The following is a 22,972-nucleotide window of genomic DNA, read 5'->3' on the forward strand; positions in this document are numbered from 1 at the left end:
TGCCCACCCGGGCTACCACCCTGAAAGGTCTGATATACCTGGGGCCCAACTTGCCTCGCTTTCTAAAGCGGATGACACCTTTCCAAGGTGACACCTTCAGAAGGACCATATCCCCAACCCGGAACTCCAAGTCCGATCGGCGTCTGTCGGCGTAGCTATTCTGCCGACTCTGAGCTGTTTGGAGTCTACTCCGGACCTGCTGGATCTTCTCCACCGTATTGAGTACCACCTCGGTACTCCCCATGACTCTCTGATCGACCTCACCCCAACATATTGGGGTCCTGCACTTCCTCCCGTAAAGCATCTCGAAGGGAGGTCGATCGATACTGGCGTGGTAGCTATTATTGTAGGAAAACTCTGCCAAGGGAAAGTAGGCATCCCAGCTACCACCAAAGTCTAGAAAGTCGGCCCGCAACATATCCTCCAAAGTCTGGATGGTTCGCTCGCTCTGACCATCCGTCTGCGGGTGGAAAGCCATGCTGAAGTGCAGACGAGTACCCAACTCGTCATGAAATTTCTTCCAGAATCTGGAAGTGAACCGCACATCCCTGTCAGAAATCACAGAAACTGGCACCCCATACCGAGCTACTACCTCCCGGATGTAGATTTCTACCAACTTCTAGGCCGAAATACTCTCCTGAATCGGTATGAAGTGGGCGCTCTTGGTCAATCGATCCATGATGACCCATATCGCGTTAACTCCGCGCGCCATCCAAGGTAACTTCATAATGAAGTCCATGGTAATATCCTCCCATTTCCACACATGGATATCCAACGGCTGCGTCTTTCCGTGAGGCCTCTGGTGTTCGGCCTTGACCTTCCTGCAGGTCAAGCACCTCTCAACGTACCAGGCTACATCTCACTTCATGCAGGGCCACCAGTAATCAGGACGAAGATCTCTATACATCTTCGTCGCCTCGGGATGGATGGAAAATCTGGATTTGTGTGCCTCCTCCATTAGGACTTGGCGCACGCCGCCCGAGTACAGAACCCACACTCTACGATGGAGTGTCAATAAACCACGGATGTCATAGTCGAAGGAGGAAATCTGACCCACGATACGCTCACTCTTCCTGTGCTCCTCGTTCATAGCCTCCTATTGAGCCTCCCGAATCCGCTCCAAAAGCGGAGTCACTACCGTCATCCTCAGGCAGATGCCTCTGATTGGGGCCGCGAATGCCTTGCGGCTAAGTGCATCGGCCACAACATTGGCCTTCCCCGCGTGGTAGAGGATCTCACAATCGTAATCATTCACCACATCCAACCACTGTCGGTGTCTCATGTTCAGATTTGGCTGGTCCATCAAGTACCTCAAACTCTTGTGATCCATGTAAATGGTACAACGGACCCCATATAGGTAGTGTCGCTAAATCTTGAGGGCAAAAACAACTGCCTCCAACCCCAGGTCGTGCGTCGGGTAGTTCGCCTCGTTAGGCTTCAACTGCCTCGAGGCGTAAGCGATGACGTGCCCTCTCTGCATAAATACTGCGCCCAAACCCGAGATAGACGCATCACAATATACTACAAAATCCTGAACGTCCTCTGGCAGAGTCAATATCGGTGCCTCGCACAACTTCTGCCTCAAATTCTCGAAGGTCGCCTGCTGCTCAGCCTCCCCACGGAAAGTCACCAACTTCTTGGTCAGCCGGGTCAGGGGTACCACTATCTTGGAGAGTCCTGAATGAACCTCCGATAATAGCCTGCTAAACCGAGGAAGCTCCGAATCTCGGATGGAGACCTCGGAACCTCCCATCTCATCGGCCTCCACCTTGGCCGAATCGACCAGTATACCGTTCTGGTTGACTAGGTGCCCCAGAAACTGCACCTCGCGCAACCAAAACTCGCATTTAGAGAATTTGCGAAAAGTCTCTCCCTCCTCAGTGTTTCCAACACCTCCCTCAAGTGCTCCTCGTGCTGCTCCTGCATCTTGGAATAAACCAAGATATCATCAATGAAGACTATCACAGACTGATCCAACATCCGTCTGCATACGCGGTTCATGAGATCCATGAATACGGCAGGAGCATTGGTGAGCCCAAATGGCATCACCACGAACTCATAGTGGCCATAGCGAGTCTGGAAAGAAGTCTTCTGTACATCCTCATCTCTGACTCTCATCTGGTGATAACATGAACGTAAATTGATCTTGGAAAACTAAGATGCTCCCCGAAGCTGGTCGAAGAGATCGTCAATCCTCGGGAGTAGATAACGGTTCTTCATTGTTAACTTATTCAACTCCCAATAGTCTATACACATCCGGTGAGACCCGTCCTTCTTCTTCACAAACAGAATCGGGGCTCCCCAAGGCGAACTGCTCGGCCTGATAAATCCCTTGTCTAACAGCTCCTGCAGCTGTGTAGACAACTCTTGCATCTTGGGAGGAGCTAACCGATACAATGCCTTGGCTATCGGAGTCGCACCAAGAACTAGGTCAATCTTGAACTCGACATGTCTCTCCAGAGGTATCCCAGGAAAATCCTCCGGGAACACATCCAGATACTCTCGTACAACTGGCACGTCGCTCACGGTCGCCTTACCCTCCTCCCGGGTATCCATAACGTATGCGACATAACCTGCACATCCATGATGAAGGTAGCCTCTGGCTCTCGCTGCTGAACACATGACCGGTCCATGTTGCGGTCTCTCATCTTGAATCACCAGCTCTCCCCCACTTGGGGTCCTGACCCGAACCACTTGTTGCTCACAGTCGATCACCACCCCATTAGGGCTCAACCAATCCATGCCTATGATGACCTTGTTCCCATGCAACGGAATGAGAACCAAATCCACTAGGTAATGCTCGTCATACATCCTCAGGACACAATATCTATAAACCTTTGATGCCCGGATGGATCGGTTGTCCGCAATCTCGACCTCTAAAGGACAATCTAGCGTGTCTGAAGACTCATCAAACCTCTTACTGAGTGCAAGAGAAACGAAAGATCGGGTAGCTCCTGAGTCAAAGAACACCAACACTGGGATACTGTTCACATGGAACGATCCTAAAACAGAATACATGAAACATAAATATCAAAACTAAAACATAATAAAAGATAAGGAGAAGAAACATACCCGTCACCACATCTGGTGCGACACGCACCTCCACGGCGGTCAGCTGGAAGGCTCGGCTCCTCACCACAGGAGCATCTTGCTTTCCCTGTCGGCCATCTGTGATCCGCAGGGTCGCTGAAGCTGGCCCGGCCACTGGCGCTCCTGATACCAATCTCGGGCAGTTGGCTTTTTTATGGCCTCGCTGGTTGCAGTCAAAACAAAGTATATCTGATGTATGAATAGTAGGGTTAGGGGCACTACAATCCTTGCTGAAGTGCCCAGTCTTGCCGCACCTATAGCCTCCCGATCCTCCTGCCCTGCAACCTCCCTCATGCGACTTACCGCATTTCCCATAGCGGCCCCGACCCTGATGTCCCTTCGACCTCGAGTCGAATCCCTTGGGTTTCTTCACCAAAATCCTAGTCGTCTGCCAGTCTCCTCCTTCCTCTTCCTGATGTGCTCTATATCAATCTCCCTCTCTCGTGCCCTGGCTATCATGTCATCCAATTCGGGCACGCCGAGTAACTGACATGTTTCTGAATGTCAGCTCTCAACATGTCATGGTACTGGGTTTTCTTCATCTACTCATCACCCGTATACTGAGGTACCAACAAGGCCCTCTCCCTGAACTTGGCGGTAATCTCCGCTATTGTCTCTATAATCTGCCTCAATCCAAACACTCCCTGGCTAACTACAGAATCTCCACAGCTGGTGCGAACTCTTCTCGGAATCTGGTCACAAAGTCTGACCAGGTCATAGCCTCGATAGCTGGAGCTCCCAAAGTATCATTGACTGCCTCCCACCAGTCTCTAGCACGCTCCCTCAAACAACCAGCAACATACCTGACCTTCGACCCCTCAGGGCAGAAGCTCGTCAACTGTACAGACTCGATGTCTGCAATCCATCTCCTAACCATAATAGGGTCCTTCACCCGTTGAAGTTTGGTGCTCCACATCCCCTGAAGTCCTTGAAGGAGAGTGTGCGAGTCCCAGACTGGCCAGGTGCCATGTCACTCCTGAATGCCCTAAGGCGATCCTCCATCAAGTCAATGATACCCTCCTTGATCGACCCGAAAATCACCAGGGTCGCCTCAAGGATGCCTCTCATAATCTCGGATGCAATGAACTCGCGCAATCCATCATCAACTAGTTCGGAACCCGTACCCGAACCTGAACCAGACCCTGAACCTCCTGCTCCATGACGTGTCACCACCATTCTGAAACAAAACACACAATCTTCAGGGTCATACATAACATCGAGAGGTCTCACACTCTGCCACTCGTGGTTCCCCGCAGCTCCCCAAGAGTCGAGTACGAATCCTCTGCTTTCAGTAGTACGGACCCATACTACCTTTCACATCTATCCGTACTTTCCCCTTGATTTGCCTTGGCTTACTAAAGTCGCTTCCTATCCATGTATACAACTCTCAATTCGATAACTTCTGTCACTAATCTCTTCCTAGGCTTTCCCTAGGGTAATCTCCGGACCACTCTCTGCCATTAGCTGCATAAGAAGTCCCTGCTATCTCTCCCTAACCAGCTTGCGAATACCATTACATATTACTAAGACCAGATAATTCTTCGAATGAGAGAACCTACCCTACAACGGTTGGACTCAAACAAGAGCTGCGAAATAGGGCTAGACCTAACCTTCTGAAATTATTTAGTCCTCGTAATATGTAACTTAACGTAGTCGGTTACTATTTAATTAAAGATAATTAGGACTCCTAAAAGCACAAAGCAAGCAACATTCAAGCATTGAGTAGCCAAAACCAAGCATATTCTAAACAAACCATCATATCACTGACTAATCAGTACTAACATGCAGTTCAATAAGCACATTCAGTAGGCATACAAGGCATCCTTCCTAGATCCTTAGCCCTAATCTAGCAAGCAGATCAATAAGCACATACATTAGGCATTCAAGGCATCCTTCCTAGATCCTTAGCCCTAATCTAGCATGCAGTGCACATTTTCACACTTCATATCATAACATAACATATATGGTATCTTGGGGAAAACTTATTTGAGCTCGGCCGATTTCACTCAGCACACACCTTGTTCTTCATTTAAAACCCTTATTTAAATTAAAAAAATATATTTATTTTGAAGAAAAATCTCTCAAACCCTCGATTTGAGTCCAGACACCCCAAGGGTGTGTCTGAATCCCTCAAACCAAGGATCTGATACCAACTTGTAACATCCTTAGAATTACGGCCCGAGAAATTTCATTTTTAAGTTTAACAATCATAAAGCAAACCATTTCATTTTTCTCAAAATCATGAAAACATAAGATAGTTTAGTTTGCAATCCACAATACATAATAAATCATTATCAGAGTCATAATCCCAAAATCACTGATGCGGAAAATCATGGTGTGATGCGATGCCTTTCCCCTTCGAGCTGGAAGTACCTGAAACCAAAACTGAAAATCGTAAGCACAAAGCTTAGTGAGTTCCCCCATCATACCACATATCATACAACAAATACAATGCCAAGCATATCTGGGTGCCAGCCTCCCATTCGGTCTATTTCAACCGGATACTGCCGAGCATATCTGGGTGCTGGCCTCCCCTTCGGTCTATTCCAACCGGATACTGCCGAGCATATCTGGGTGCTGGCCTCCCCTTCGGTCTATTCCAACCAGATACTGCCGAGCATATCTGGGTGCTGGCCTCCCCTTCGGTCTATTCCAACCAGATACTGGTCTATTTTACCCCTACCACTACCACATAATATCATAGCAATTAAGCACATAAAACATAACAGATAGCGGCATACCAGACAATTATCACAAAGACAATCATCTCTACTATAAACAACTACTAGTGGGTCGACATTGGTGCCTTCGACCCACTCATACAGGAAGGTAACTCACCTCAACCGTGTGTTCCGAAATCGTACTTCTTGGATGGCTCGGGACTCCTCTCCCTAAAACATAGCAAGTCCTTTAGTTAGTTATTGGGCCCAAGTACGACTCCCTTATGGCCCAACTTCTAATTCATGCCCCCAAGGCAAGGTTCCCTAGTCCTTGCCCTAATGGGCCTTTTTCTACCAAGGCCCAATCCATAATAAATTTAAGGCCTAAGTCCATTACTTTAAACTTTAAGGACCAATAAAGCCCAATAAGGCCCAAAAGGCCCAACACCATAAATCCCAGTCCTAGGCCTAGAGGCCTTACTCCACAGTGGGCCATGAGGCCCAACAAATCCAGGCCCAATCACCCAAGGCCCAAAAGCTTGCAAAAATGGTCCCTGTTGTATGCATTTTTTTGGGGTTTCAGTCCAAACCTCGACATTTTTGGATTCATGGTCCTTTTGGCCTAGTTTGTACGTAGAAATGGTCCCCGGACTTAACTTCCGTTAAGTTGTTGCTGTTAACCCCCTCCCACATGAGGGTATATTTGTCTTTTCACTTATAAGGGACCATTTTTGCACCTGAAAAAATATATCCCTCTTTTTTTAAAAAAAAAATTAATACCTTTTTATTTTTTTTAATAATTAAAAGAGGTCTCTCTCTCTCTCTCTCTCTCAAAACCCTACGAATAGCATTCATTTCCAACCCTAAACCCGCATTTCTCTCACTTTATCTCTCTAAAATTGCTACTTTTTAAAGGTTTCTTGAAGGAAAAATGAAGGTGACAAACCCACAATCATCAAGTGTTGTAATGGAAAGAACCATCGAAGTTGCGACGGTCTCAACGGCGGCATCAAAGATGAAGGCGGTTTACGAGAGGGTGCACCACCTGGCCAATGGCAACGCAGTGGTGTTGTTTTCAGTGAGCGGCTGCTGCATGGGCCATGTAGCGAAACAGCTTCTTCTTGGCCTGGGCGTCGGCCCTACGGTGGTGGAACTCGACAAAGAAACGACGGGGGTGGAGATTCATGATTTACTCTATCGCCTTGCGGCGGGGAACGACCAGCAGCAACCAATTCTGGCCATCTCCTTTGGTGGCAAGTTTCTTGGAGGAATTAAAACGCTCATTGCTTGCCATATCAATGACACCCTTGTTCCTCTTCTCAAGGACGCTGGGGCAATGGCTAGGGGCAATGGCTGGTGGAGATGTTCCATGAGGAAATTAAGCAATTCATACCCAATTCATACCAAAATTAAAGCCACTAACAGATAAACGGACCCAACAATGACCAATTCATACCCAATCCAAATAGCATAAATTAAGCAAACTACTTTTTTATTGTTCTTATATACAGAGTGGGTGCGAGACTGTGAGTGCCCACCTGGGTGTGCGTGTTTGGATAAACTCATTTGGCCTGTTTTAGAAGCAAAAATATGATTCCATGAGATGAAGTGGGGGACACGTGCAGCTTCTGGTCAAATAATCCAAGTCCGGAATATTTAATTGATATCAAGAATATGCATGTAGAACTTTACAAATTAAAATGGTGGAGTATCTAAACAGAGATAAGAATTTATAATCGAGATTTGATCCTTAAAATCAGGGATTATCTATAATTTCTTTCATAATTTATCTTTTTATTAAGGAGAGAGGGAGAGAGAGAGAGAGAGAGAGAGAGAAAGGTATTAATTTTTTTCTTAAAAAAGAGGGATATATTTTTTCAGATGTAAAAATGGTCCCTTATAAGTGAAAAGACAAATATACCCTCATGTGGGAGGAGGTTAACAGCAACAACTTAACGGAAGTTAAGTCGGGGGACCAATTCTATGTACAGACTAGGCCAAAATGACCATGAATTCAAAACAATCAAGGTTTAGACTGAAACCCCAAAAAAATGCATACCACAGGGACCATTTTTGCAATTTTTTCTAAATATTATTCGATTCCTTATTCAAATTGCAAGTAGTTTGGTTGGATATAGTCGCCAAGCCCTTGTGTTATTTTTCACGTTAAGAGCCTCTGTTCGAATCCCGTTTTGTACTGCGTGTTTTAAAATGTAAAATGCTTTTTTTTGTTTGTTTTACATTATCCTTAAATTATTAAGTGTGACGCCTGAGAATAAAGAAGAATATGTAAAAACATGATACGTTTACCATTTCTACGAATCTATACAAAATTTCATTTAATATAAACGTTTTTTGTTTTGTTATAATATTTGGACGAGGATATGCAATTTTTTCATATAATGATGAGCCTATCATATTTGAAAGAGAATTATGTATTTTGTGAAATGATGAAGGATTTTACATTTTATTATATATAGCTCTCATAATTTATAAAAACTATTGCTATTAACATAGTTATCTAACACATTTTTATTTTCAAAAAAACGTTTAATTGGTTATTAATTATTGCTATTAACAATATTTTTTTTAATGACAAGAAGATTTTATTAGACTTAGAGGAGTGGTGCGGTTTCGCCACTGTGGTAGGGGAACACCGCCCCCTGGGTGCCGTCAGGGTGCGGTCTTAGCCGCAGTGTGTGGTATGGATTTGTCACACGAGAAAAAAAAGCATTCATTCACATGTTGTACGTCATGCATAGAAATGTGTATTGTGGTGGGTGTGGTATGACACCTACTAGTTTTGTAGGTTGTGGTAAAAAATGAGACACTTAAAAAGTATGGTGAGTATAGTATGACACCCACCAACCTTAAAAACAACTCGCTAGTGGGAGTTCAAAACATTTCCTTAATGTGTCATTATACCAATTTGATCAGTTGATCACCCACATATACTTAATCCTAATTAGAGATGATCTATTTGTATCGAATCTTATGGTAATATTAATAAATTTTGCCTATATATAATAAATTATATTAGGGACTCAATTTTGTCACCCTCGCACAGAGCCCTTAAAATCAACGGATTGGCCTTGATTAGGAAAGAACATAAAAACGATCGAGCCAATTTCATATTTTAGTATTATCACCATAAACAAACGCTTTCCTTAATAGTCTCTTACATTATGCTATATCTTAAAAATGTTTATCAATGTAAATAAATCATGGCATTGCATGTTTTTGGAAATTATTGATAAGTGTGATTGATGATGGGGATGTTGGAAATGGTGTAGGAAGCATGTGAATTTGTATGTGATGGCCGCATGGTCATGGCATGGGCTACGCTAATTGCCACTCTTTTCTTTCATCTCCTCTCTCTTACTTTTCTCCATTAACACTTCCTTTTCAGTCCAGGGATCATATATATAAGCTGAAGAAAACTGACTACTCGATGAAAAGAAAGTGAGTGTACCCCGGACTTCAAACTTCAGTCGCCTAAAAAGGTAACCTACTTTTGTTTCATTTTCAAGGTTGGGATTATCTTTATTTCGTTAATAATTTGCAAATATTTTATTTTGAGATTACGTACTTACGACGTATTTAATTACACGTGTCTTGATCATGTAAATATTTTAATATACGTTAATATGTGGATAGGAACACTTTCTTTAATATGTTGTACACATAACAAATATGTGTATGTCACCAAACAAATAAAAGATATAACTTTAGGCCTTTTCTGTTTGTAATTTTTAGTTTTTAAAACAAAAGGTTGAAAATCCATAAGCTACTTAAAGTAGCGGTTAATGGCGTGCTTTATATAAATAAATTTTATGTCATTTTACGCATTTTAAAAGTTACCAGCTATTTTTTCTGAATACTCCTGTACAAATAAAAGCTACAACTTTCAGGTAACAACCAGTAGCTATATGTACAAATTTACATATTACCGGCTACTACCTACAACTTTACATACTACCTACAACTTTACATATAATTTTACCTAAAACACCTTCTTCTTCTTATTTTATTTTTTTCTTTTAATTTCATTGAAGTTTTGTGCATATTGTCCCTTTCAATTTTCGGATAATAAATAGACATGTCAATGGGGCGGATTTTGACCCTGATTCGCTCCACAGCCGTAAGAATTTAACGGGTTTGGATTTTAATTTTTGATTCGTTTACCCGTTTACGATCCATACCCGTTTACTCTTTTAGTGAATGGGTCGGGTATGGATCATTGTCGATCTGCTCCACTTATGACCCACCCCATAATATATATATATATATATATATATATATATATATATATATATATATATATATATATATGACAACAAAATATACAACTCGATGTCTAAGTAAAATGTGATTTTTATTGTATTGGACTTTGAGTATTAATTAATGTACATCTTATTTAAGTAGACATTTTATCTTTTTGAGAAATATTACTTTGTGGAACACATAAAAATTATGAAAATTTAATATTATAAAAGGGTCGGGTTAATGGATCGGTTATTCATTGATTCGGTGGATACGGGTATGGATTCGACTAATCAAGACCCTGAGGGTTATTGGAGCGGGGCGGGTCATGTTTTTATTTATTTAAATGGGTTTGGATCAATGGTGATTCGTTCCAAACCCGCCTCATTGACAGGTCTAATAATAAATAGTAGTTGCCACAACCATCGTATTTTTCATTCGACCATAAAATCAACTAAACATTTGTTTAATGTCGATAAGTACTTTTTTTAATGCATGCATTGTAGTATACAATCCGACCAAATCTGGCCTATGATACGATTTTTACATAACTCAGTGTGTTTTTTTATTTTCGGAAGCAAAATCAACATCGTAATAAGGATATATTTAGTATGAACTTTGAGAATATCCAAAGTCTCATGATAGTTTTGTTGCAAGATACTATTTTATTTTTAATTTGGTTTTATTTGCTTTCAACAAATAAATGTTTGATTTTATATATGCACATCACAATCTCATTAAATAGCAATAGCATATACACATGGTGTATACCAACTTTATTTGGACACCAAAATTAAAATAATATATTTTTAATTTTTAATTTTTTTTTTAATTTTTAATTTTTAAAATTTTTAATTTTTTGGTAAATGTTATAAAGTTTGTAGCATCGATCGTTGTAAATTGAATATTGTAAAAATAGGATAAACTATATATGATGCAGAGATCTTAACTTTTACTCTCTATCATTGACTTTTCAAATTATATATTAATCATATATAGATGGTAATCTATTTTAATAAATTAGCTCTCATAAATAAACCCGAGTCACTTTTCAAATTATATATTAATCATATATAGATGGTAATCTATTTTAATAAATTAGCTCTCATAAATAAACCCGAGTCACTTAGAATTCATCGGAGCCTCATCTATTTTTAAAAGCTTTTTCAAAGAAAATATAGAATTTCACATCAAGGTTGTCAAGATCAGGATCCTACCTAGGATCGTTTTTAGGTTTGCAAGATCGGGATCGGGATCCTAAGATCCCAGAAAATAAAATATAATTTTAATTTATAATTTTTAATCATGAAAAATATTTCAAACATTCAATTTTTCGTTTAAAAGTTATAAAAACTTCAAAATATTAGTCATAATTCACAATACAAAATGATTAATGGTAAATTGGTAAAGGGTAAAAGACATAAAGTGGTAAAAAAATTCATTTGCAAAAAAAAATAAAAAATAAAAAATAAAAAAAATTTCAAGGGAAGGTAGGATCGGATCGGATCTCGATCCTACCTATGATCTTACGATCTTACCTACGATCCTACACCAAATACGATCCTTTTACGATCCGAATCGTTTTTCATACCTAGGATCGTAGGATCGTACGATCCTACGATCAGGATCGCGATTTTAACAACCATGCTTCACATTACTATATATATTGGAGTCTCATCTATTTTTAAAAGCTTTTTCAAAGAAAATATAGAACTTCACATATTATATGCTAATCTAACTAATATGATACTACAATCGATAGCACCGTATTTAGGCTGTGTTTGACGTACCACTATTAGCTGATAAGCTAGTTTGCTTTTCGAGTTTTTTTAAATTGTCATTTTGGCAAACCAAAAAGTAACTTATAAACCAGCTTATAAGCTAGCTTTTTAATAAAACTACTTAAACTAGTTTTTCAGAAGATTTTCTAAAAATTTTTAAATATACCCCTTAATTAGTTATAACAAACATATATTCTTTTAAATATTGTTTTATGTCATTTTATATCTTTCAGCTAGTTTTACTAAACGTCATTTTTACCAGCTGGTTGTTTAGCTATCGGTAGCTATTCATATAACAGTTAGTTTTTCAGCCGTCAACTAGTTTTTTTCATCACGTCAAACATAGCCTTAGTCTAATCTCAACATTCGAGCATCCAACCCGAGGGATTTGTCAATGTCCCATATCGGCTAGAAAGGATCGATATAAGTTTGGTAATAACAATAACGAATCAAATAAATTGTTTGAAGAATGTGTTTTTGTCTTTTGAATCCATATTTTCAAATCACCTATAATTTCGATCTCTTTGGAAATTCTAGTGGCCAGCAAGCTACTCATCATCATATCTTTACTAGTAAATGACAAAATTACCCCTTGAATAGTTGGTACTCTCAATGAATATTGCCATCATATGTGATGTCTAAACTTTAAGCCAAAAATATCTGTCCTTTTGGGCTTCTTGTACTTCAATTTTTCCGAAGTGTCCATTAACACCATTTCCACCATCCTTATCTCCTCTTCCAATCTCCTCTCTAAAGTTTGTGATTTTTTTCTTACTTTTTAATAAATTTGATTAAAATTGGAGATAGTTATATATAGTCTTGTGTAGCAATTAATTTATATGTAAATTTTGCATGTCGATCGTGTAGAGAAGAGAATGGAGTCAAAGAAACATGCACAAGATAAGTCATCATCTCCACTGTTCCTACCAGCTCAAAGAGACGTCCGTGGCTCACTTGAAGTATTCAACCCATCAACCAACGACACCACCGCACCATTCCGACCACAGCCCACCTGGCGGAGCTGGGCAGAGTCGCCGCCACAAAACAACCCAGAAACTCCACCGTCGGAGGCAGTCAATGTTAATGTTGCTAGCCTTTCGACCTCTCAATCCGGTAGACTGCCAGCTGATGAGATCAAGTCATGGATGGCCCTGAAAGATCCTAACCCGTATGAAGTTCCGCCGGTGACGTTGGCGCCTAAGTCACCGGCCTTTGCTCAAAGTTCCAAAGCGGCTGTGATGGCACCACAGTCGCCGGGTGGAATAGTGGGTGCTGCTGAACAAAGAGCGGCGGAGTGGGGTTTGGTTCTGCAAACAGACACCGAGACTGGTAAGCCACAGGGGGTTAAAGTAAGAACCTCCGGCGAGGATCCGAATGCTAAACCCGGTTCAAATAGGAGGGATTCGGGTAATTCCCTTCAGAGTTCCAGTGATATATCAGATGATGAGGGATTGGGTAAGTTTCTATACATTATACTGGTAATAGTTTTTAATTATTGATTATTTAGTTGCGATCTTTAATTTATATTCTATAATACAAAGAGGTCAATAGTAAATCTGATTTTTTTTTTTTTAATTTATATTGAACACTATAAGATATGGTCATGAACTTATTCCCATATTATATGAACATCTGAAGGTGTTAATCATATATGTGACAACTGAAACTGTGAATATATAGTTTAATTCTTTTATGATTCGACTCTTATGATATTCTAAAATTGGATTAAATATAAAACAATGCTAAACAACTACTTGTTCATGTAGCAAAACTTGTTTTATAAGAACTTATATCATTAGTGTTATTGATAAGTTACATATTAATTTTTTTTTTTGGAATAAACAATGGAACAGGAAAAGAGAGAGGTTTTCCGAGAGTATCAGAGGATTTGAAGGATGCATTATCGACATTTCAGCAGACATTTGTGGTTTCAGATGCCACAAAACCAGACTATCCAATTTTATATGCAAGTGCTGGTTTCTTTAAGATGACTGGTTACACTTCCAAAGAAGTAATCGGCAGAAATTGGTATATATGACTTCTTTCTTAATTTGTTCAGAAAAATTCTTCTTATGAAAAAGACACTTACGTTGACAAAAAATAATGATTTTGGGTTAATATAAACTGAAAAAAAAAATCCAATTTGACAACAGAAATATGGTGTTAATTAAACATTGATACAATAACTTATTCAATCTTGTTATTGCACATCGGTTAATACATTAACTTGGGTCCATTAGTTTTTTTTTTCTCTTTATAAATACTTAAATAATATTTTATTGGACATAAAACCATTATATACTTTAGTGATATTATCGTTTTGTTTTAATTTTAATACAAAGATATTATTTCGTGGAAAGTTAAGAACAATCACATTTGGAACTTTTTGTGACTTTTTGAATATATTGGAATTGTCGCCTAAATAACATTTTGTCGTTTTGCTGCCTTTGTGTTCCAAAATAACCGTGACACCGTAACACTATTTTCATCTCATAATAACGATAACAATAATACGATTTACTGTACAAATTCCATAAAAATATTATCAATTTTATTTTCAAAAAAGTATTCAACTTTTGAAATTTGGAAAGAATAGATTACAACTGTTTATCTTTTCATGTATCATAATTTATATATATTAAAAAATATTATTATTTTATATTTGAAATAAATGATTGAAAAAGCTGTGTATGTGTGTGTGGGTTTCAGCCGGTTTCTACAGGGTGCAGACACCGATCCGGAAGATGTGGCTAAAATTAGGGAAGCGTTGCAAAAGGGCACGACCTTCTGCGGTAGACTCCTCAACTACAAGAAGGATGGCTCAACCTTTTGGAACCTTCTCACTGTTTCCCCTATCAAAGATGAAGCTGGCAACATCCTCAAATTCATTGGGTATGTTTTAAATTATAATTGAAGTTATTGATATAACGTACACAACTTAACATTCATAAGAATATAAGATGAACATATTCTTTTTTAAAAAAAAATTACAACGACTGTTATAAACAACCATGAACTATTTGTTCGGTTTAATAAATGTAAAAAAAATGGTAACCTGTTTCAGGGCCCACATGAGAGATCTAATAGTAAGAACTAGGTTTGATAAATGTATATGTAAGTATTTTGTGTCACGCTATTTTAGGGGTTTCATTATGCGTTACTTGATTTAGGTGTTTTAGTTTGATTATTTTAGATCTAGACATTATTTGTTGTTTATTATCAGGTGTATATATAAGTATATAACCCCTACTACACATATCTGATACATCGTATTCAACAATGTATGTAGACAAATACTTCTTTAGCTTTGATATGAGCTCTAGTCTTGTCATCGTCAAATCAAACCCCACGTGATTCATATTTATCTGGCATCTTGTTAAAGAGTTTTCGGTCGCAAGTATTTTAATTTATCTTCTTTTCTTTGGGATCGATTCGGGATCAAAAAGATTAGTTTTCCACCATATCTAATCAGTTTCTCTATCGACAACTACACCAACGTTTAAGAAAGCGACACGTTACAAATTTCCTACTAAGTTCACAACTTTACACGATCACAGGGTTAGTTTAGTAATTTCAGTAGTTTGTATGCTATCACTTGATTTGTTTCATTAGGTAAGGGGTTGAGGGAGGGACATGGTGGTCCATTAATGATGGACCATTGGAACCCCATCGTGTGTGATGTTACTAGTTGATGGTGAGTGATGGGTGAATGGACCCTCCTTGAGGTTTAGTCCCTGTTTCCATATTGCTCTGTTTAATTATTTTATTTGTCACATATTATTCACCTTATCTAATATTTAACTCAACGTTAAGGGTCCAACATGTAACACGTGACTGTCACATGGTTGTTGACATTAGTGATCATTGATCAATGGATAACTTAACTCCCAAAATTTGGATATTTCATAATGGGTAACTTTTTATAAAATTGACCTTTGACTGTCCCATGCATGGTCGTCGACTTCCAAAAATGGGGAACTCCCAACGTTTTACAAAGTTGCCCTTTGACTTAAGTTTTTTCAAAGTTGACCCTCATTTACTTTTCACCCTTTTGTTTTTCGTGTTCCGTATTTAATTTTCTTAAATATTTTTAAGTATCGATTATGGCGTAAACTATGGTAGGTTTGATAATTGATTTGCATGTGTTATAGAATAATTTGATTAACAGGGTTCATGACTTTATGCAGAATGCAAGTGGAGGTAAGCAAGCATACAGAAGGCACGAAAGAGAAGACGCTCAGGCCAAATGGGTTGCCTGAATCTTTGATTCGATATGATGGTACTCGGTTTTTCTTGTTAATTTCTCACAAACTGTCATAATTAAAAAGATACATTAATTTAGGCTTTTGATATATAATATTGATCTTATTTGATGTAATTAATCTTGTAGCCAGACAAAAAGAGATGGCATCGAGTTCAGTGACCGAGTTGGTGGAGGCAGTGAAAAGACCTAGATCACTCAGTGAGTCAACCAATCGTCACCCATTCATGACGGAATCAGGAAAGAAGGAGAAACAAGACAAAGACGATGCGTCGGGTTTAGGCCGGCGTAAATCTGCAGAGACTACGTATGCTCCGCCACCACCTCCTCCACGAAGAAATTCACACGCCGGCGTTAGAACCATCAAAACCATGCAGCCAATCGACGAGCTCCCTGAAAAGAAGCAGAAAAAACCAAGACGTCTTTCTTTCATGGGGTATTTAAATAGAGTTTCATAAAAAGCATACATGCATGCATGTAATCCCTTAAAATACAAGTAACTTGAACGCGAATTTAAATATAGATGCTAATGCAATAATGTATATGTTTATGATGTAGAATTAAGAAGAAAAATCGTAAAAGTAGTGAAGAATACGATGACGGATTCGAGGGAGACATCAACATTCAGGATACCGATGGTGAGGTTGACGATGAAGATGATGGGTTTGAGCTGAAGAAGGCTGATTCAAGGCCAGAAAGCTTGGACGACAAAGTTAGAAAGAAAGAAATGAGAAAGGGTATTGATCTCGCAACAACCCTTGAACGTATTGAGAAAAACTTTGTCATCACTGATCCACGACTTCCCGATAATCCCATCGTAAGTCTAGTACTACCATTTGATCTTACAATTCGTCAAAAAAATTCAGAATTTTCTAATGTTTTATTCTGATCACCAGATTTTTGCGTCGGATAGTTTCTTAGAGCTAACAGAGTATAGTCGAGAAGAGATTCTGGGAAGAAATTGCAGGTAATTAATTTAATTTAAGGTTTACTTCAGAAAATTTCAGTAAAAGTCGCTCTAATCTGCTCGATAACATTACATATGATACACGAAAAACAATGCTTCATGATAAACCATTATTATGTTAAGGTTTCTTCAAGGGCCTGAAACTGATCCAACAACCGTCAAGAAAATCCGAGACGCCATTGATAACCAAAGAGAAGTTACTGTACAACTCATCAATTATACAAAAAGCGGTATGCACATATATATAGACATACATGTAGATATATGTGTTTATGAATATATATATATATATATATATATATATATATATATATATATATATATATATATATATATATATATATATATATATATATCTTTACTAATTAAATCTTCTTTCGTGGTAATCAATTAGGCAAAAAATTCTGGAATTTATTTCATCTGCAGCCTATGCGTGATCAAAAGGTATGATGACTGAATTAATTAAAAGCCCTTAAAGATTTAAGTTAAAAGATATATATATATATATATATATATATATATATATATATATATATATATATATATATATATAAAGATTGTACGTATTTTGTGTGGTGTAGGGAGAAGTGCAATACTTTATTGGGGTGCAATTAGATGGAAGTCAACATGTTGAGCCACTTCACAACTGTATCCCTGAAGCTACTGCTAAAGATGGCGCTGTTGTGGTAACTAGCTACACTCTGATCATCAACCCTAATATATATCCTCTCTATACTTACAATTGAATGTATCTGTATATATGTATGAATCACAATCATTTATATGGTTTTCAGGTGAAAGAGACTGCAGCAAACGTCGATGAAGCAGTCCGAGAACTTCCAGATGCTAATATGGTAAAACCCTAATTAGCAGAATGTAAAACTAGATTGTGAAAGATATTTCAACACTGAATTATTATAGAATATGGAGTAAATTAAATTTAATGATTGTACACAGACCCCAGATGATTTATGGGCAAAACATTCGAATGAAGTTCGCCCCAAGCCTCATAGAAGGGATAGCTCAGCCTGGAATGCTATTTTAAAGGTACCATACATACCTTTAAAGTGTCTAGGATTCTATATAAATATGCATATGAACATCACTATATATACATATATATCTGGTTAATTGTTGTATATTGGTTTTTGTAGGTTATTGAGAGTGGAGAAAAGTTAGGATTGAAGCATTTTAAGCCCATAAAGCCTCTAGGATCCGGTGATACAGGAAGTGTTCATTTGGTTGAGTTATGTGGAACTGGAGAGTTCTTTGCGATGAAAGCAATGGATAAAGGTGTAATGCTCAATCGTAACAAGGTAATGATATTAAGTTTTTCCAAAGTTACCAACCATTTTTAATTACTAATGGTGTTGCAAAAATATTCATTAATTTCGTAAGTTTTCCAAGAAATTAATTGTGTGCTAATTTTTTTTACATGAAATAGGTGCATAGAGCATGTGCAGAAAGGGAGATCTTGGATATCTTAGACCATCCTTTTCTTCCAGCATTATATGCTTCATTTCAGGTAAATATTCACATTAATTTCAAATATTAATAAATCACATCAACTTTTAACAAACAAAAATCTTTGCAGACACCATCTCATGTTTGTTTGATCACCGATTACTGTTCTGGAGGAGAACTTTTTATGCTTTTAGACAGACAACCAATGAAGGTCTTGAAGGAAGAGGCTGTAAGGTATAATATCTAATTAGAACTTGATTGACACTTGGTATATATTAGATGGTATTTATTTATTTATTTTTTAAACTGATAATTCTAACAAACATATCTTTTTCCTTATAGATTCTATGCTGCAGAGGTGCTCGTGGCCTTAGAGTATCTTCATTGTCAAGGTACACCATAAAAACTATGCAAGTACTATGTTTGTCTTAGAAAGTCTTAAAGTTCTGTTTAGTCAAGTCTCATGTTACAAACGCGGCCTAGATAATTATTCTAATTAACAAATTCGTCGATGTCAAAAGTGTTTCATAAAACCAACAGATGTAACTCAATTTAATAGTAATGAATTGGCGTAAAATGGTGGTACGTTGTAGGTATTATATACAGAGATCTGAAGCCAGAAAATGTATTGATACAAAGCAATGGACATGTAGCCTTGACTGATTTTGATCTTTCCTGCTTGACATCTTGCAAGCCTCAGGTATCTCTAATGATCCTCTCGAATTTCCTTCTTTAATACCCAAATAAAACTAGCTTACAAACCTTTTTAACTTCTCGATTCAGCTTTTGATTCCTGAAGCAAATGAAAAGAAGAAGAAGAGGCATCATAAAGGTCAACAGACTCCAATTTTCATGGCCGAACCAGTGAGGGCATCGAATTCTTTTGTGGGAACAGAAGAGTATATTGCTCCGGTTCGTATATATATCTATCTATCAATCACTTATATATATATATATATATATATATATATATATATATATATATATATATATATATATATATATATATATATATATATATACACCTCTACAATTTGATATTCAGATAATATAAGGTGTTTTTTTGCAATGTTTCAGGAAATTATAAGTGGAGCTGGACATTCTAGTGCAGTGGATTGGTGGGCTCTTGGTAATTTTTTTAACTTATCTATCGATTTATCTTTAGAGATATTACTAGTTTTAGATTATTTATGGTTGTTCTTTGTAGGTATTCTTCTATATGAAATGTTTTATGGGTACACGCCGTTTAGAGGAAAGACGAGGCAAAGAACATTCGCCAATGTTCTTCATAAAGATCTCAAGTTTCCTGGTAGCATCCCGGTGCGTTTTCCAAAACATGCATGCTCAATCAGTTTTTAGTAATCAGATTTCAAGTTTAACTATTAATTATCAAACATAATATCATTCTTGCAACTGAAAAGAATTTGAATGTAATCCAGGTAAGCCTTCAAGCTAAACAGTTGATTTATAGATTATTGCATAGAGATCCAAAGAATCGATTGGGTTCACATGAAGGTGCAAGCGAAGTGAAACGTCACCCTTTCTTTCGGGGTATTAACTGGGCTTTAGTTCGTTGCCAGGTAAACCTAACTGGTTTTCTAGATTTATATAATGTTATTGTTCTAGAAATGACAATTTAAGAAACTCGATTGTATAAAACGAATGATCTAGTGATTGAAAAAAATCGGATTAATTGAATGTTATAAACATTTAATTTGTATGATTGTTTCAGAGTCCTCCGAAGCTGGAGACTCCTGTGTTTGGAGCAGATGAAGATGAAAAGGTCAAAGAGGCTGACCATGGACTCAAAGATTTGGAGAATAATGTTTTTTGAAAGTTTTGTGTGTGTGTTTGTGTGTGTTTTTTTGCTTAAATTTATTTCTGAAGTTGTATAAAGAACAGTTTTATTTGTGAATTTTATTTTCTTGATTTTATTTGTGTTTTAAAGAACTAATAAGGGAAATAAAAAAATCAATATTATTTGTGTGATCAGATTTTTATACACATTTGGTCTATTTCATTTTTCATTTTGTATCTTGTTTATTTATACGTGGTTTATGTTATTGACGTGAGAAAATAAAGGCTTATGTTATTGACGTGAGAAAATAGAAGTGTAATGTATCCCAAGGTCTTTCCGGACTCTGGGATTTGGTTATGAGACATCACCAATTGCTCGAGCACCTTACTGATTAACTCCGACTAAGGCCTTGTTTGATTTCATTCTGACCAGGTCCGGTCAGAGGTTTTATCTGACTCGGTCCTAGTCTTGCTGTTTGATACCAATATTAGAGCTCTTACTCGGTCAGTAAATGGCCAATGAACGGCTGACTGAGACCTGTAAAAAATAAAGCCTGACCGAGACAGAAATCATCTTCTCCCTCGTATGCCCTTCTCTTTCGCTTGCCAAGGCTTCCTTCCTTCAGCCTCCCACCTCGTTCTTTCAGGTCTCCTACCTGGCTCCTCCTCCAGAGTGGTAAGATTTTTCCTGTTTTAACCTAATAAACAGGTTTGCAATTCCCGTCTCTATAAAATTGATTCTTTGAAATCGTTTTTTTTGTATTCTTGAAATCGATTCTTCAGTTCTTTGAAATCGATTGTTCAATGTGTTGAAATAGATTTCTAATACATACATTGCTTCCTTCTACTTGCTTTTGAGACGATTCCCAATAAGCTTAAAGCCCAAGTAATTAATCGATCGGTCATCTTATTTCCCTGAACAGTAATTCTTGAAATCTTCATGAAATTATATATGGACGAGTGTACTGGTTTGCTTGTTTTAAGTGTATTTGGCTTTATTTATGTTTGAATTTGATCCAGGTTTATTTGGTATTGTTGCACAGTACAAAAGAAATTGCAAGAACAAATAGAGGTATAGTGTTTCTATTTGCTTACAACCTTTACCATGGGTTCAAATTCAGTTTTCAATGAATTCTTTTATTTTTTACATTTAGAGAATTGGAAGTGATAGTAGTAATTTTGGTGTTGAAAAGTGGGTAGAATGAAGCTGTAAATATGGCTGTCAGTTGCTAGTTTGGTGTGAGGCAAAAACAGTCATCAGTCCATAGTATGTAAAATAGACAAATGAAAAGAAGTAGATGAAAAATGACCAAAGAAATTTGGATGTTGTCCATTGAAATTACACCATGACACAAAACAACCAAATTTTGGAAAATAGAAGAGAAGGGTAAAATAGTCATTTCCAGCATTCAGTATAATTAGTTAGAGCCATAATCAAACAACATGGTTTCAATCAGAGGTAGTTTCAGTCAGAGCTTCAGACCCAGTCAGACTCTGACTCGGTCAGATCTTACTCGATCAGAAACTATCAAATAGCCTAAGATGAATGAGTTGAAAAAAAACATAATTATGAATGCCTCATTATGCAAAGGGAGTAGATAAAAGGTCGGTGGAGAAGATAAAAGGTCTAAGATGAGAAGATGGACAACCAAGAAGTTGTTGTGACAAACCATATCTTATCTGATCTTATCTTATCTTATATACTTTTCTTTCACCACATTCATTTGAAACTTCTATGTATTTTTCTTTTCACCACATTCAATTCAAACTCTCATGACTTTTCAATTTCTTTCTAATAATAATTATAAGTTGGTTAATAAGGTTAAATAAATATCAAACCTAAAGTGTAATCATATATAAACTAAATTTCAATATTAAAATAATATCTTTATTTCTACTTATAAAGTTAAGTTTTTTAACTTTTAACATATTATACTTAATTTATTAGTTTTAATATATTGTTAGATGTAAATCGTTATCATTTTAAAAATACAATTTTGGAACAATTTGTATAAAATACTTAAATTATTAATTTAAATATAACATTATAGGGTCAACTTTAATATAAATTTTAGTTTAACTTAAACAACCCAAAAAATATTTTGTAAATGGTTAAAAGTGATAAATTATAGTGTCTTTCTAATAATGATTATAAGTTGGTTAATAAGGTTACATAAATATCAAACCTAAAGTGTAATCATAAATAAACTAAATTTCAATTTTAAAATAATATATTTACTTCTACTTATAAAGTTATGTTTTTAACTTTTAACATATTATACTTAATTTATTAGATTTAAAATGTTGTTGTATATAAACCATTATTAGTTTAAAGTTATAACTTTTGAACAGTTTGGACAAAATACTTAAATTGTTAATTTAAATATAACATTACAGTGTCTACTTGAATATAATTTTCATTTACACTTAAAAAACCAAAGAATATTTTGTAAATAGTTAAAAGTGATAAATTGTAGTGATAAATGCAAAAACTAAATTGTAATCTCAATTTAACTAAAATATTTCCTAAATATATTTTTATAATCGTTAAAAGTTTTTCAAATAAGTAGCTTAAAATAACTTACAATAAAATAGTTAAAATAACTCTATAAATTATTATATTGTTACATTTAAAATCAAAAAACAATGTTTGATGTTTTAAATAATTATAATGATAGAAATTAAAACA

The 22,972-nt window shown here is 36.9% G+C and overlaps 2 protein-coding genes across 4 annotated transcripts; both read left to right on the plus strand.

Annotated features, from left to right (window-relative positions):
• The first annotated feature begins 6,681 nt into the window (after window positions 1–6,681).
• On the plus strand, window positions 6,682–7,179 carry LOC145114071 (glutaredoxin-C1-like). The gene has a single exon (XM_079050082.1). It carries the CDS (start codon window positions 6,682–6,684, stop codon window positions 7,177–7,179), a length of 498 nt encoding a protein of 165 aa, XP_078906208.1.
• A 5,249-nt stretch (window positions 7,180–12,428) lies between these two features.
• PHOT1 (phototropin 1) lies at window positions 12,429–20,478 on the plus strand. Of its 3 annotated transcripts, XM_079048683.1 has the most exons (23): window positions 12,429–12,549; window positions 12,662–13,249; window positions 13,648–13,822; window positions 14,504–14,686; window positions 15,982–16,073; window positions 16,185–16,491; window positions 16,614–16,872; window positions 16,952–17,022; window positions 17,146–17,252; window positions 17,417–17,466; window positions 17,604–17,708; window positions 17,817–17,876; window positions 17,980–18,069; window positions 18,177–18,338; window positions 18,467–18,547; window positions 18,617–18,720; window positions 18,829–18,878; window positions 19,080–19,186; window positions 19,270–19,398; window positions 19,564–19,615; window positions 19,694–19,806; window positions 19,926–20,066; window positions 20,219–20,478. In XM_079048683.1, exons 2-23 carry the CDS (start codon window positions 12,670–12,672, stop codon window positions 20,318–20,320), a joined length of 3,120 nt encoding a protein of 1,039 aa, XP_078904809.1. In that variant the 5' UTR covers window positions 12,429–12,549; window positions 12,662–12,669; the 3' UTR covers window positions 20,321–20,478. The 3 variants fall into 3 exon arrangements, with proteins under 3 accessions (XP_078904809.1, XP_078904807.1, XP_078904808.1); XM_079048681.1 differs by having other exon boundaries at window positions 19,564–19,806; XM_079048682.1 differs by lacking the exon at window positions 12,429–12,549 and having other exon boundaries at window positions 12,560–13,249; window positions 19,564–19,806.
• The last annotated feature ends 2,494 nt before the right edge of the window (window positions 20,479–22,972 follow it).

This window comes from Lactuca virosa, chromosome 5 (genome assembly GCF_052849685.1).
Source record: "Lactuca virosa cultivar CGN04683 chromosome 5, Lactuca_virosa_CGN04683_v6, whole genome shotgun sequence".
Lineage (NCBI taxonomy): Eukaryota > Viridiplantae > Streptophyta > Magnoliopsida > Asterales > Asteraceae > Lactuca > Lactuca virosa.

Coding starts and splice junctions, on each gene's coding strand:
- LOC145114071 (XM_079050082.1), top strand. CDS start 6,682: ATGAAGGTGACAAACCCACAATCATCAAGTGTTGTAATGGAAAGAACC.
- PHOT1 (XM_079048681.1), top strand. CDS start 12,670: ATGGAGTCAAAGAAACATGCACAAGATAAGTCATCATCTCCACTGTTC. Junction 13,250..13,647: donor ATCAGATGATGAGGGATTGG/GTAAGTTTCTAT, acceptor ACAATGGAACAG/GAAAAGAGAGAGGTTTTCCG. Junction 18,548..18,616: donor CATTATATGCTTCATTTCAG/GTAAATATTCAC, acceptor AAATCTTTGCAG/ACACCATCTCATGTTTGTTT.